This window comes from Emiliania huxleyi, assembly GCF_000372725.1.
Source record: "Emiliania huxleyi CCMP1516 unplaced genomic scaffold EMIHUscaffold_90, whole genome shotgun sequence".
Taxonomy (NCBI): Eukaryota; Haptophyta; order Isochrysidales; family Noelaerhabdaceae; genus Emiliania; species Emiliania huxleyi.
The window spans coordinates 24,874-36,952 of NW_005195300.1; the positions used below are offsets into that span (position 1 = coordinate 24,874).

At 66.3% G+C, this 12,079-nt stretch overlaps 5 protein-coding genes across 5 annotated transcripts in view; 4 read left to right on the top strand and 1 right to left on the bottom strand.

Moving 5' to 3' along the window:
* The window catches only part of EMIHUDRAFT_220172 (hypothetical protein), a gene marked incomplete at both ends in the record, with an annotated part of 4,228 nt that extends 2,434 nt beyond the window's left edge, over positions 1 to 1,794 (top strand). The window contains 3 exons of the mRNA XM_005757470.1: positions 419 to 534; positions 1,370 to 1,506; positions 1,655 to 1,794. Of these exons, the coding sequence (XP_005757527.1) occupies positions 419 to 534; positions 1,370 to 1,506; positions 1,655 to 1,794 (393 nt within the window). The remainder of the gene's footprint in view (positions 1 to 418; positions 535 to 1,369; positions 1,507 to 1,654) is intronic.
* A 289-nt stretch (positions 1,795 to 2,083) lies between these two features.
* On the bottom strand, positions 2,084 to 3,102 carry EMIHUDRAFT_438982 (hypothetical protein). The gene has a single exon (XM_005757471.1). It carries the CDS (start codon positions 3,028 to 3,030, stop codon positions 2,497 to 2,499), a length of 534 nt encoding a protein of 177 aa, XP_005757528.1. The 5' UTR covers positions 3,031 to 3,102; the 3' UTR covers positions 2,084 to 2,496.
* A 120-nt stretch (positions 3,103 to 3,222) lies between these two features.
* EMIHUDRAFT_220174 (hypothetical protein) lies at positions 3,223 to 4,600 on the top strand (the record flags this gene model as incomplete). Its single annotated transcript, XM_005757472.1, has 4 exons — positions 3,223 to 3,267; positions 3,359 to 3,637; positions 3,791 to 4,176; positions 4,327 to 4,600. The coding sequence occupies 4 exons, from the start codon at positions 3,223 to 3,225 to the stop codon at positions 4,598 to 4,600; spliced, it is 984 nt and encodes a 327-aa protein (XP_005757529.1).
* A 621-nt stretch (positions 4,601 to 5,221) lies between these two features.
* EMIHUDRAFT_453682 (hypothetical protein) lies at positions 5,222 to 8,669 on the top strand (the record flags this gene model as incomplete). The annotated part of the gene is made up of 6 exons (XM_005757473.1): positions 5,222 to 5,571; positions 5,768 to 6,520; positions 6,707 to 7,340; positions 7,428 to 7,819; positions 8,113 to 8,161; positions 8,475 to 8,669. 6 exons carry the CDS (start codon positions 5,222 to 5,224, stop codon positions 8,667 to 8,669), a joined length of 2,373 nt encoding a protein of 790 aa, XP_005757530.1.
* A 2,030-nt stretch (positions 8,670 to 10,699) lies between these two features.
* Positions 10,700 to 10,999, top strand: EMIHUDRAFT_69005 (hypothetical protein; the record flags this gene model as incomplete). The annotated part of the gene is made up of 1 exon (XM_005757474.1): positions 10,700 to 10,999. One exon carries the CDS (start codon positions 10,700 to 10,702, stop codon positions 10,997 to 10,999), a length of 300 nt encoding a protein of 99 aa, XP_005757531.1.
* Between the last annotated feature and the right edge of the window lie 1,080 nt (positions 11,000 to 12,079).

A 12,079-nucleotide genomic window follows, 5' to 3' on the forward strand; every position in this document is an offset into this window, starting at 1 on the left:
CACATCTCCCCACATCTCCCCATCTCTCCCCATCTCTCCCCATCTCTCCCCATCTCTCCCCACATCTCCCCACATCTCCCCATCTCTCCCCATATCTCCCCATATCTCCCCATATCTCCCCATATCTCCCCATCTCTCCCCATCTCTCCAGGTCCTCGTCTCCAACCTCGGCCTCGCCTTCATCGCGCACTACAACGCGCCCGCCTTCTACATGGACCTCGAGGCCCGCTTCAAATAGTAGTAGCAGCGGCAGCAGCAGCAGCAGCGGCAACAGCAGCAGCAGCAGGATCAGCAGGATCAGCAGCAGCAGCAGCAGCAGCAGGATCAGCAGCGGCGCAGTGGGGGGGGGGGGGGCGCGATAGGAATAAGAACAACAACAACACACTAATAATAACACCCGTCTTCAATGGACCTGTAGGCCCGTTCCCCGGCCAAGTTTGCGCGCGCCGTCGCCATCGCCTTTGGCGTGCTCACCGTCCTCTACACGGCGATGATGGGCTTCGGCTACGCAACGTTTGGCGACCACGCCGCCTCGTACCTGCCGCTAGATGCGGACTCTCCCCGCACCTCCCCATATCTCCCCACGTCTCCCCACGTCTCACCACATCTCCCCGCATCTCCCCATATCTCCCTGCAGGAACCTCCTCCTCAACTACGCCTCCTCGGACCCTCTCGCCATCGTCGGCCGCCTCGCCACCGGCGCTCTCCCCATATCTCCCCATATCTCCCCATATCTCCCCGTATCTCCCCATATCTCCCCATATCTCATCTCCCCATACCTCCCCATAGCTCTCCACATCGTCGGCCGCCTCGCCACCGCCGCCCCGACCCCCGCCCTCTGCTCCCGCCCTATCTCCCGCCCCATCTCCCCGCCGTCTCGACCAATCTCACCCGCAGGCGCCTCGGTCCTGTTCGGCTAATCTCCCGCCCCATCTCCCCCCATCTCCCCGCATCTCCCGCCCCATCTCCCCCCGCAGGCGCCTCGATCCTCTTCGGCTACCCCCTCGCTATGGTCGGGCTGCGCTCTGCCCTCGTCGGCATATCCTCCTCCCTGCCGGCCGAGCTATGGGGAGCTATGGGGAGATGTGGGGAGGTTCGTTACTCAGGCATGTCCTCCTCCCTGTCGGCCGAGCCCGCGCTGCCCGCCGCCGCGCGGCGCGCCTCGGTCTCCCCGGCCCGTGCAGTGATGAGTCTCAGTTGACAGCTGGACTACTTAATGACTCCTAGGCGCGCCTTGGCCTCCCCGGCCCACTCGTCCTATACATGACTCATTTGACGTGAGGAATGAATCAATCCTAGGCGCGCCTCCGCCTCCCGGCCGACTCCTCCCACTGACTGCCCCTTGCTTAGTTTTGAATGGAGCACACAGGCGCGCCTTCCGCAGCCTGGCGGCCGACGCGTCGCGCGTGCCGCTGATCGTGGCGCTGCTGGCCGTCATTACTGCGGTGGCGTGCGCCGTCGAGGACAGCGGCGGGTGCGTCGGTGGGTGCGTCCTTCCAGCGGTCGGTGAAGGGGGGTGCATGCGTGTTAGGACATCGGCGTCGTTGTCGGCGTGTCGGGGGCGCTCCTCGGCGCCGCCATCGCCCACTGCTACCCGCCCCACACCTCGCCGGCGTCAGACTGCCCCCCGAACCTTCCCTGAACCTTCCTGCAGGCGCCGCCATCGTCTACTGCTTCCCGCCCCTCATCTACGGGCGCGCGCGCGGCGCGTCGACGCCGCAGGCCGTGTACGGCCTTATCCCGCTCGGCGCCTTTCTGGGTGTGCTTGGCACCTACGTCACGCTGCGCGGGTGAGGAGGGGGAGGACCGGGGGAGGAGGGGCAGGCGTGGGCGAGGAGGAGGGGAGAGGCCGGGCGCCGGGCTGGGCCGCGACAATACGCAGGTCCGCTCGGGGCAATACGCATGATCAATTCGGCGCGGTTGTTGTGTCTCTGAGACTGGCATGCTCGCGCAGTATAACAAGGGCGTGTGGCTGTGAGTGTGACCGCCATAGCGGCGCGCCGCGCAGCGCGCAGAGACTATTGTGTGTTCTGTGTACCCGGGCTACCCCGGGGCTCTGGGACAGGAGTCAGGCAGTGCTGCGAGTATCTAGACACAGTTTTCATTCACGGTATGAAAAAGTGGGTGAGGCCCCGCGAGGCAGCCCGCGCCGCGGTGCGCGGAGAGCGCGCTGCATCCGCTCTACTGAGTGTACCGCTGGTACCGCTGAGCGCTGGGTCACGGTGTACGGGCTAGAGAGCCAACCCTGTCTATACGTCGAGCTAGACGACGTCGACTGTCATGGCATGGATCAGATTCAGAACGTGGCACAGTTCATGTGCGAACGTTGGTCGGTGGATGCTAAGATCGCGCGAATCGGCGTCGCGAGCGGGTGTGTGTGAGAGAGTGCCTGCGGGGGCCTGCTATCTCTACCCGTCTCTCTGTAGCATTCCACAGGCACGAGAGCGGAGGAGTGAACGAGAGCCTGCGCCGCCGCCGCCGCCTAGCCGCCACCCCTCAGTACGGCACCAGGGCCATCGCTCGCTCCACGTCGGCCGGGTCTCGCGGGGTGACGCCCTCGGTCGTGATCTCCTCGAGGTTGAAGCCAATCATGCTGAGCGGCGTGCTCTTCTTCACCTTGCCGGTGATCTCCAGCGTGCCGCCATTCTCGACCATGCGCGCCTTCTCGAGCCGCAGGTCGTTCCCGACGTAAAAGTCGACCGCGCTGCCGCCGTTGGGCCGGAGCGTCACGACGTCGCCGTCCACGTCTGTGAAGCGCACGTCGAGCGGCGAGAGTTTGAGCTCCTGGGCAAACGGGCTTGGGAGCGCGGGCAGCTCGAGCTTGAACTCTGGCCGCTCGGCGCGAGGTGGCGCCACGAAGCCTCCGACCGTTGGCGGAGCGGAGGGTGACTGCTCATCCTCGTTGCCGCCAAACGGGTTGGGCAGCTTGGGCATGCTGAACTGCATCCGTGCCGCCGCACGCGGGACGGTGTGGTGAGAGCCGCCAACGGCAAGGAAGGTGGAGCTGGCAGCGACGACGAGGTGCAGCATGGCAGGGTTCGCGTCGAGGAGGTGCGGAGCTGTGCAAGAGAGCAGTACAGAGTCCGCGGCGAGAGCAATTCGGTTTCGGCTTTGAGAAAAGAATTCTACACGAAGCCCCTCTCACAGCAGAAAAGGCACAGCTGAGAAAAGAATTTGGAGAACCCAACATCATCGGCACTCAGAAAAAGAATTCGTCGTGCAATGGCGCCCGCTCGCGCGAAGCGGGCCAGAGCGCCTGAGCGCCTCGTGCTGATCCCGGACTCTCAAGAACAGCACGACTGGCTACAAGAACGTGACCTTCAACCGCTGCAGAAAGAAGTACGTGGTGCAAGTGCAGGATGACGGCAAGCGTGTCCACCTCGGCTGCTTCGCCACCGCCGAAGAGGCGGCCGTCGCCTACGCTCGCTCGGAGTACGGCCGCGCCGACGCCGCCAAGCTGCTGCAGCCCCGCTCTGCTCCCACTGCCGCTAGCGCCGAGGCAGTCCGGCAGGCGGAGAGGGAGGACCTGACTCTCACCGCCAGCAGCGACAGCAACAGCGGATACAAAGGCATCCGCTACTGCCCGAAGCGAGGCAGCAAGAAGTACCAGCTTGAGGTGACGAGTGGCGGCAAGCAAGTCTTCCTCGGCATGTTCGCCACCGCCGAGCAGGCGGCGCTCTTCTACGCCCGCAGGGAGGCGGGCAGGGACACCAGCGATCTCACCGCGCCGCCGCCACCGCCGCCGCCACCCGCGCCTTCCTCTGCTGCTGGAGCCGAGGCGATACGGCAGGCGGAGAGGGAGGGTCTGGCCCTGGCTACGAGCAGCGGCAGCAACACCGGATACAAGGGCGTGTACTTCTACCCGAAGCAGAAAGGCAGCAAGAAGTACCAGCTGTCGGTGTGGGTTGGCGGCAGGCAAGTCTTCCTCGGCCTCTTCGCCACCGCCGAGGAGGCGGCGCTGGCGCGTGCGCGGCACCTATGGGAGACGACCGTCCGCCTGCTCGAGCCACAGCCGCAGCAAGCACCGCCGCAAGGCGCAGCAGGGCCGTCCGAGGCCAGCAGCTACGAGGAGGAGGACGGCTTCGACCCGGCGGACATTGCTGACGCCGTGGCTAACTCGCTGCTCTCCGACCCGCCGCCTTCCGCGAGCGAGCAGAGGGCGGCGAGGCGGCAGGCGTGCGCAGCGGAGCAGGCGGCGAGGGCGGAGGCGGCGGCGGCGGCGTGTGCTGCCCCGCCATGGGACGACGAGGTGGAGGTGGAGGCAGAGCAGGAGAGCGACAGCGAGGAGGAGTCGGAGATGGAGGTGGAGGCCGGCGCCGCAGCAAGGGCGGCTTCGGCAGCAGCAGAGGAGGAGGCCTTCCAGTGCGTCATTTGCTTGGACGACCTAAGCGCACACCCCGAGGCGCGCCTGCAGCCTCGCGACCCGAACGGCTGGGGCGCCACGCACTGCTGCAAGAGCCTCTTCCACTACCGTTGCCTGCACATTTGGCTCAACGACGACAGCGAGGTCGAGACAAGCCGCGGCATGGATCCAATCAACACGGCTTGCCCTGGCTGCCGAGGCTTCGTGTCGAAGTCGGCGTCGCGGATGCTACAATAGAGCGGCCGCACTATGTTGTGTGTCTGTGTGTCTGCGGGTCGCTGTGTCGGAAAAGGCTGTTGCCGACACCAACATTCGCGCAGTTGGATCCTACATCCTAGGCTGGATGTGGAGATCCACAGACGAGCCACGCTGTCCCGTCTCCTTTCGCGCTCCTCCGTCGTTCACGTTGATCGTTGTTTCGGAGCACACACTTGAAGAACTGAATCCGACTTGGAGTTTTGTCTTTGTTCCCCTTTTTTCGTGTTCCCGCCTCCGTCAATTTGCTGTTTTGACGCGCTCGCTTTCGGTTGGGTCTCTCCTGGCCGAGCTGGCCGCATTTTGTGCATTGTGCGTGCTTGGTCTCTCCTACCTCGCCGCTGTCAGTCAGTAAGTACAGAGTCAGTAGGTCTAGGTAGGTGCTCGCTTGGTCCTTCCTCCCTCCCTCCCACCCTTCCTTGCGACTTGAACGCTCGACAAAAGCAACGTGCGGCGGTTGGACGTTCATGACACCTGCGCTCGCTATCGCATTATCCCGACTATTTGCGGGCGGAGATTCCGTCCAGGCAAGGAACGAACGGACAAACACGAGCAGTTCACCACAGCGCCAAAGCGCGCCCGACATAGCGCGCGAATCCAGCCATGCTCCTCGACACAAAGCTCGCCAGCCTCCTCGCGATCCTATCCGCCGTCACCGCCACGCCGCAGTGCCCGCCCGCCGGCTGGGAGACGTGCTCGTCCGCGTGGCCTCCGCCAGCTGACGGCTACTGCTGCTCGGCCGCCGGCTGGCTCGGCAACACTGCAGCTCACTGCTCCAACATCAACGCCCTCGATGAGTGCTGCTCGCTGAACGACGAGGGCCGACTTACCTGCGTCACCGAGTGCGAGGAGCCGCCGGCCGTCTGCACAGGGGATGCCGCCATCGACGCCGTCCTCCTCGAGAGCAAGATTGGGTGCAAAATTGGCCTGATCGACTCCAACGAGATTTACAAGTGCGATCGCCCTTCCCCACCCACCACTCGCCGCCGCCTCTCCTCACCCTCCTCCTTCTATCCGTCACCATCGCTGCCTCCGCTGCCACCTCCCTTCTCGCCGCCCCGCGCTCTGCTTCCTCGCTGCCTCCTGCTGCCTCTGCCCTCTCCAGCCTCAGCTCCCTCCCATCGACAGCTACCCCATCTCCCTGTGCAGGTGGTCTGGCTTCTGCGACGCCCTCCGCTCCTTCAACGACCTTGAGAGCGACCGCCGGCTCTTCCTCGGCGAGGGCGACATGTCCACCGCCCTCGGCCTCTCCAACATCGCGGGGCTGCTCGCCCAGGCGATGTGGGAGAGCGGCGGCGAGGCGCCATTCACTGCCTGCGACGAGAACGACTACCCGCCCTCCTCGCCGACTGCGTCGTGCACGCAGCGCTCCGACGGCGAGCTCTACCACTCCCTCAACGACCAGCCGTGGGCGTGCTACGTCGATCCGCAGATGACCATGACGGCCGAGACGTGGGCGTCGTGGGCTCCCGGACCGCTCAAGTGCGAGCCAGGCACGGGCACCGAGAAGTGCTGCTGGTGGGGCCGCGGCGCCATCCAGACGACGGGCCCAAACAACTACGGCCTCCTGCAGCGCGAAGTCTTTTCCCAGGTGCCCTCGCTGAGCGGCATCGACCTCTGCACCAACCCTGAGGCCATCTGCCAGAACGACGACGCCAAGTGGCTCGGCGCGATCTTCTACTGGGCGAACAACGTGCAGGGGTACGGGCTGGAGGCCGAGGCGGCGACCTTTGACGAGTCCCTCCGAAAGTTCGTCGAGTCTGGCTTTAATCGGGCTGCGTCGGTCGTGGCGGGCGCCGACTTCGCGTCAGGCACGGGCGGCGTGGTCAACAACGGCTACTGGGGGGCCACGCCGGCCGAGAACGCTGGCCGCCTCTCCAACTTTGACTTCATCATCTCCGAGTTCCTCGCCGCCGGCATGACCATTGAGGGTGGCGGAGGCGGCGGCGGCGGCGGGGGTGCGACTTCGCCGCCGCCGCCTTCGCCGCCGCCGCCCTCGCCGAAGCCACCACCAGGCGGCGGCGGCGGCGGCGGCGGCGGCGGCGGCGGCGGCGGGACGCCGCCGCGGGTGGTGCAATACTTCTCCAGCTGGGGCATCTACCAGTACGGCAACCGCATCCCCTTCAAGCCCAGCGACCTCCACCTCGACAAGATCACGCACGTGCACTACGCCTTCTTCGACGTGACGAGCGGCTGCGCCGTCGCGTCGATGGACCCGTACGCCGACTTTGACGTCGTCTACCCCGAGGTGGGCATGACCTGGAGCTCGCCGCACAAGGGGAACGTCGGCGCGCTCCGGATTCTCCGCGACGAGCAGTACCCCGACCTGCACCTCGCCTTCTCGCTCGGCGGCTGGACGAAGAGCAAGTTCTTCTCCGGTTGCGCCGCCGACGCCGACAAGCGCGCCGCGCTCGTCGCCTCCGCCGTCGACCTCCTCACCGAGCACGACTTTGACGGCATCGACGTCGACTGGGAGTACCCGGTCTGCTGCGGCGAGTCGGACAACCAGGTGGACGGCAACGACTGGGCCAACTACGTGCTGCTGCTGCGCGAGCTGCGCGCGGCGATGGACGAGCGGTCGCCCTCGAAGCACAAGGAGCTCACCATCGCCATGGGGATGAACCCGCGCGTCTCTGGCGTCGCGCCGCGCGCCGAGCTTGGCGAGGTCCTCGACGCCATCAACCTCATGTCGTACGACTACAACGGCGCCTGGCTGCCCTTCGTCGCTCACAACGCGCCGCTCTTTGAGGACCCGGACGGCACCGCCGCCGGCGGCGCGCCCGAGTTCAACATCGACTGGGGCGTCCAGCTGTGGCTCGAGGACGTCGCGCCGAGCAAGCTTGTGCTCGGGCTGCCCGCGTACGGCCGCGGCTGGCTTGGCGCCAACCAGGAGTATGCACAGGCGCCGGGCGAGAACGGCGCGGGCAGCCCCGTCAGCGGCACGTACGAGGAGGGTCTCGTCTCGTACTACGACATCAAGGCAAACTACGACGGCAACCCCGCCTGGACGAAGGGGTGGAACGCGGCGAGCAAGGTACCATTCTACTACCGCTCCAGCCCGGCCTCGTTCGTCTCCTTTGACGACGAGCAGTCGATCGCCATCAAGGCGGCGTACGCAAAGGAGAAGGGTTTCGCCGGGATGATGTGGTGGGAGGCATCCGACGACAAGGACGCGGACCTGCTCTCCGCCGCGAACAGCGCGTGGGCCGCGGGGGGCGGAGGAGGCGGAGGCGGCGGCGGCGGCGGCGGCGGAGGAGGCGGAGGAGGCGGAGGAGGCGGTGGCGCGACCTCGCCACCTCCCTCGCCTCCCGGGCCGCCCTCGCCTCCGCCGCCGCCCTCGCCTCCTCCGCCGCCCTCGCCTCCGCCGCCGTCGCCCAAGCCGCCGACCGGCACTGTTACCGATCCTCCTCCACCGTCGCCGTCGCCACCCCCGCCACCTTCGCCACCACCGGGCAACGGCGGCGGGCAGTGCGTTGACATGCCGCTGACCGAAGGTTGGTCCTCGACCTCCTGCGCCGCGCTTGGCGCGTCGAGCTGCCCCGGGTGGCCCTTTGAAACGATGTGCGGCTACTGCGCCCACAGCATCATCGGCACCGCTTGCTGCCGGTGCGGTGGTGGGAGCGGTGGAGGCGGCGGCGGTGGAGGCGGCGGCGGTGGAGGCGGCGGCGGTGGAGGTGGCGGAGGTGCGACTTCCCCGTCGCCGTCGCCGCCCCCGCCGCCATCGCCATCGCCGCCGCCGGCGGGCACAGGGGGGCAGTGCGTGTCGACCGGATTTCATTCCGGCTATACCGACGCTTGGTGTGACCGCAACTGCAACTGGACGCCCTCCTTCTGCCCCGCTCAATACTGCACCCAGGACTGCCTCGGCGGGAGCGGCCGTCGCCGCCTCGCCGAATCCGCGCCCGCCCCCTGGAGCAGCAACGCGCGCGCCGCCGTCGCAGCCCCGCTGGCGCTCGCCGCCGTGGCTGGGCTCGCCGTCTACGGCCGGCGCCACCGGGCGAGCCAGGCGAGCAACCTTGCCGACATCGAGAGCTGCGCTGAAGAAGCGTGAACGGGTGAAATTGCCGTTCACTTGCCGTCGACTTGCTGTCGACCTCCTCTCCCGACGGCGCGATCTCTGGCTCGTCTTCCGTCGTGCGCGCTCAGACTCTCGTTGACTTGCTCTCCCACTGCTCTGTTCCCCGGCTGTCTCCGCCCCTACTTCCTCGCTAGATTAGTCTCCCATTTATCCGCTTGCGGAACGCGCTCGCACTGCGTTGTGCATACGCAGCCTGCTGCGACACTCGCAGCGCGCTGAAGCTGAGGGACCACTGTGTTGATATATGTGTCGATATGTTCAATCCCTCTACATCGGTACGCTCCGCCCTCCGGGAGGAGAGGTAGCGCAGCGCGGTGTAGGCCTTCACCGCCTCGACAGCAGCAGAGCATGCCGACATCCACACCGGACTGTGCGAAATACCGAATCCTAGATCGATGATGGCGGAAGGCAATTTCCGCCAGCGAGGCCAGCGAAGCCGCGTGCCAGCAAAGCAGGGACTTCCGAAGGTCAAACGGGGATTGGTTCGATCCATGCCTGGCTCGAAGGGGCCGCCGCCGCAAAAGGTCGTGTCTGGGGCGGAAAAGGGCAAGATGGGCGCGGTGCTGGCGTGGCTCGACGGTGGCGGATGGATCGACGCGACGCACGAGGGAGGCGACGTGGGCGGCGTCACGCTGCTGATGCTCTCCGCCAACAACGGCCGCGAGCGGGTGGTCGACCTGCTGTTGCGGTACGGCGCGGAGGTCGGCTTGCAGGACGGCGATGGCTGGACTGCGCTGGATTACGCCGCCCTCAACGGCCGCCCCAACGTCGTGCGCCGCTTACTCCGGGCGGGCGCACACACGGCGTTGCGCGCTGCGAACGCGCTGCAGATTGCCGAGGAGGAGGGCCACTCAGAGTGCGTCGAGGCCTTGAGGGCTTACCTTGGGGAGGTGGCTGGCCGGCGCAAGGTGACCACGGCAGAGGCGTCGGCGATCGGCACGGATGCGCTCGCAGGTCAGGCGTCAGCACGTGCCACGGCTTCGATCGGTGGCGCGGAAGCGGCCTCGATGGCTGGTTCGCCTTCACACGCGGTGGACGCCGGCAACGCGGAGACCCGAGCAGGGGCGGGCGGCGCTTCCTCGGGCGCAGCAGCGGCAGCTGCGGACGCGCCGCTGCTGGACCAGCGAGTCGTGCTCGGCGGACTCTCGGCCCGCCCCGAGCTGAACGGGCAGTCGGGCGTGGCGTGGAGCTTCGAGGGCGGGCGGTACGCTGTGGCGCTCGAGGGCGGCGGCAAGAACGTGCGGGTGCGGCCGGGCAATCTGTCGCCGGCTGCGGCGGCCGAGCAGGCGTCGAGCGATGGCGTGGCAGCTTCCGATGAGGTCGTGGCGGCGGCTGGGAGAGGTGACGAGGCGGCGGTGCTGGCGTGGCTGGACAGTGGCGGGCGGGTCAACGCGACGGAGGGAGGCGACGCAGGTGGGTTCACTTTGCTAATGCTCGCTGCCAACCGTGGCCACGAGCAGGTGGTGGACACGTTGCTGCGGCACGGCGCCGAGATCGACCAACGGACTAGCAACAGCTGGACCGCGCTGATGCTCGCCGCCGACAACCACCAGCCCGCCGTCGTGCGCCGTTTGCTGCGCGCTGGCGCAAACTCGACGGTGCGTCACCGGAATGGCTTCAATGCGCTGCAGTTCGCCAAGGAATGCGCTGATTGCGTGCGCGCCCTCGAGGACGCGACTGAGGCGGAGGCGGCGCGGCGTGGCGAGGCGCTGCTGGCGGAGATCGAGGCGGAGGAGGCGGCGAAGCAGCGCGCCAGGGTCAAGAAAGGCAAGAAGAAAAAGAAGGGCAAGGGCACGGCCCTGAGCGTCGCGCTTGGGCCGTCGCAGGAGCCCGAGGTGGTAGCGGCTGCGGCGGAGGCAGAGGCAGCGGCGGAGGCAGAGGCAGCGACGGAGGCAGCGACGGAGGCAGCGGTGGAGGCAGCGGTGGAGGCGGAGGCAGCGGCGGCCGCGTTGGCGGCGGCGGAGGAGGCGGAGCTGGCGGCGGCGCTCGAGGAGAGCGCGAGGATGGAGGAGGAGAGGCGGGCGGCGGAGGAGCGAGGGTCGCCCTCTTCGGCCGTGGCGCTGGCTGCGGGGGAGGAGGAGCCGCCGGACGAGTTCGGCTGCCCCATCACGACCGAGCTCATGAGCGACCCGGTGATGGCGGCCGACGGGCAGTCCTACGAGCGGTCGGCGATCGAGCGCTGGCTCGCGACCAAGTCGACGAGCCCGATGACAGGCGAGGCGCTCGAGTACACGCACACGTTCCCAAACCACTTGCTGCGCCGGCAAATTCGGGCGTGGCAAGAGGCGCATCCGGGACGGTAGGGGGTCGGACGGCTGGTCGCTCGCTCACTGACTGAGGAGTCATGGTGCGGGGAACGCTTGGTGATGTGGTCGTGATGTGAGGGGGGTGGGTTCGAGGCTGGGTGGGGTGGGTGGGGTGGGTTCACTGTCTGAGGGATTCCGAAACCGCAAGAATGGCAAAACGTATGAAATATGTGGGGAAATGCATGTTTTTGGTCAAGCCCTTATACCTCTTTAGTATTAGTTCTTTAGAAGTAGAGCTGAACAGTGTTGCTAGTGTTAACAGTAACAACAGAACAACAGTTGGGCTCCCCAACAACATTAGCTAATGTTAGGCCAGCTGAACAACAATAAGGAAGGCCTACCAGTGACCCACGACGATCTCCAGCGTCCAGTGCAGGTAATACCCGAAAATACCTGGAAATCCCCGGGTATTTTCGGGTTTTACCCGGGTTTTTTTGGCATTTTCTGCTTGCTGACCACTGAACAACAGTAACAACAGTAACAAACAGTAACAGCTTGGGCTGGGGGAGAACACTTGAACAACGTTGAGGATTTCAGCCAACAATAGTGCAACTGTTAGGCCCAAAGTTAACGTTTGACAGCTCTATTTAGAAGAGTAGAGGTCAGAACTTGTCAGTGTGTGAAGGAGATGTCAGAGCGCACACGAGACACGTACTATAAACCACGCCGACCTTCCGAACTGCTTCACATGTACATGTCCCGCCCAGTAAACACCCACCCAGACCCACCCTGTGCCTTGCACTACCACGGCCAGGCCCGTGTTATGCCGTATTGCCGACAGAAACCCATCGCGGCTCCACTGAGTCGAGTCTAGCCCACCGGCGCAGAGAGTGAGGCAAGATCGAGCCAAGCCCGACGCAGCCCTCGCGCGGACTCACGCCGCAGTAGCACAGGGAAGGGGCGGGAGGCGGCAATCGCACGAAGGGGGGGCCGGGCGGGGGGAGGTCCCGGTCCCGGTGCTGCCCTCCCCGCCTGGCTGCACTCGAGTCGCCGACACGACGAGAGCGCGCGGCGGCGGCCCTCTCCCCAGCTGCCTCGCCGCGCCAGAGAGCCGCTGGAGGAGGACTTCCCGCCCGC

Excerpts from the sequence above, each read along its gene's own strand:
- EMIHUDRAFT_438982 (XM_005757471.1), bottom strand. The coding sequence starts at position 3,030 with ATGCTGCACCTCGTCGTCGCTGCCAGCTCCACCTTCCTTGCCGTTGGC.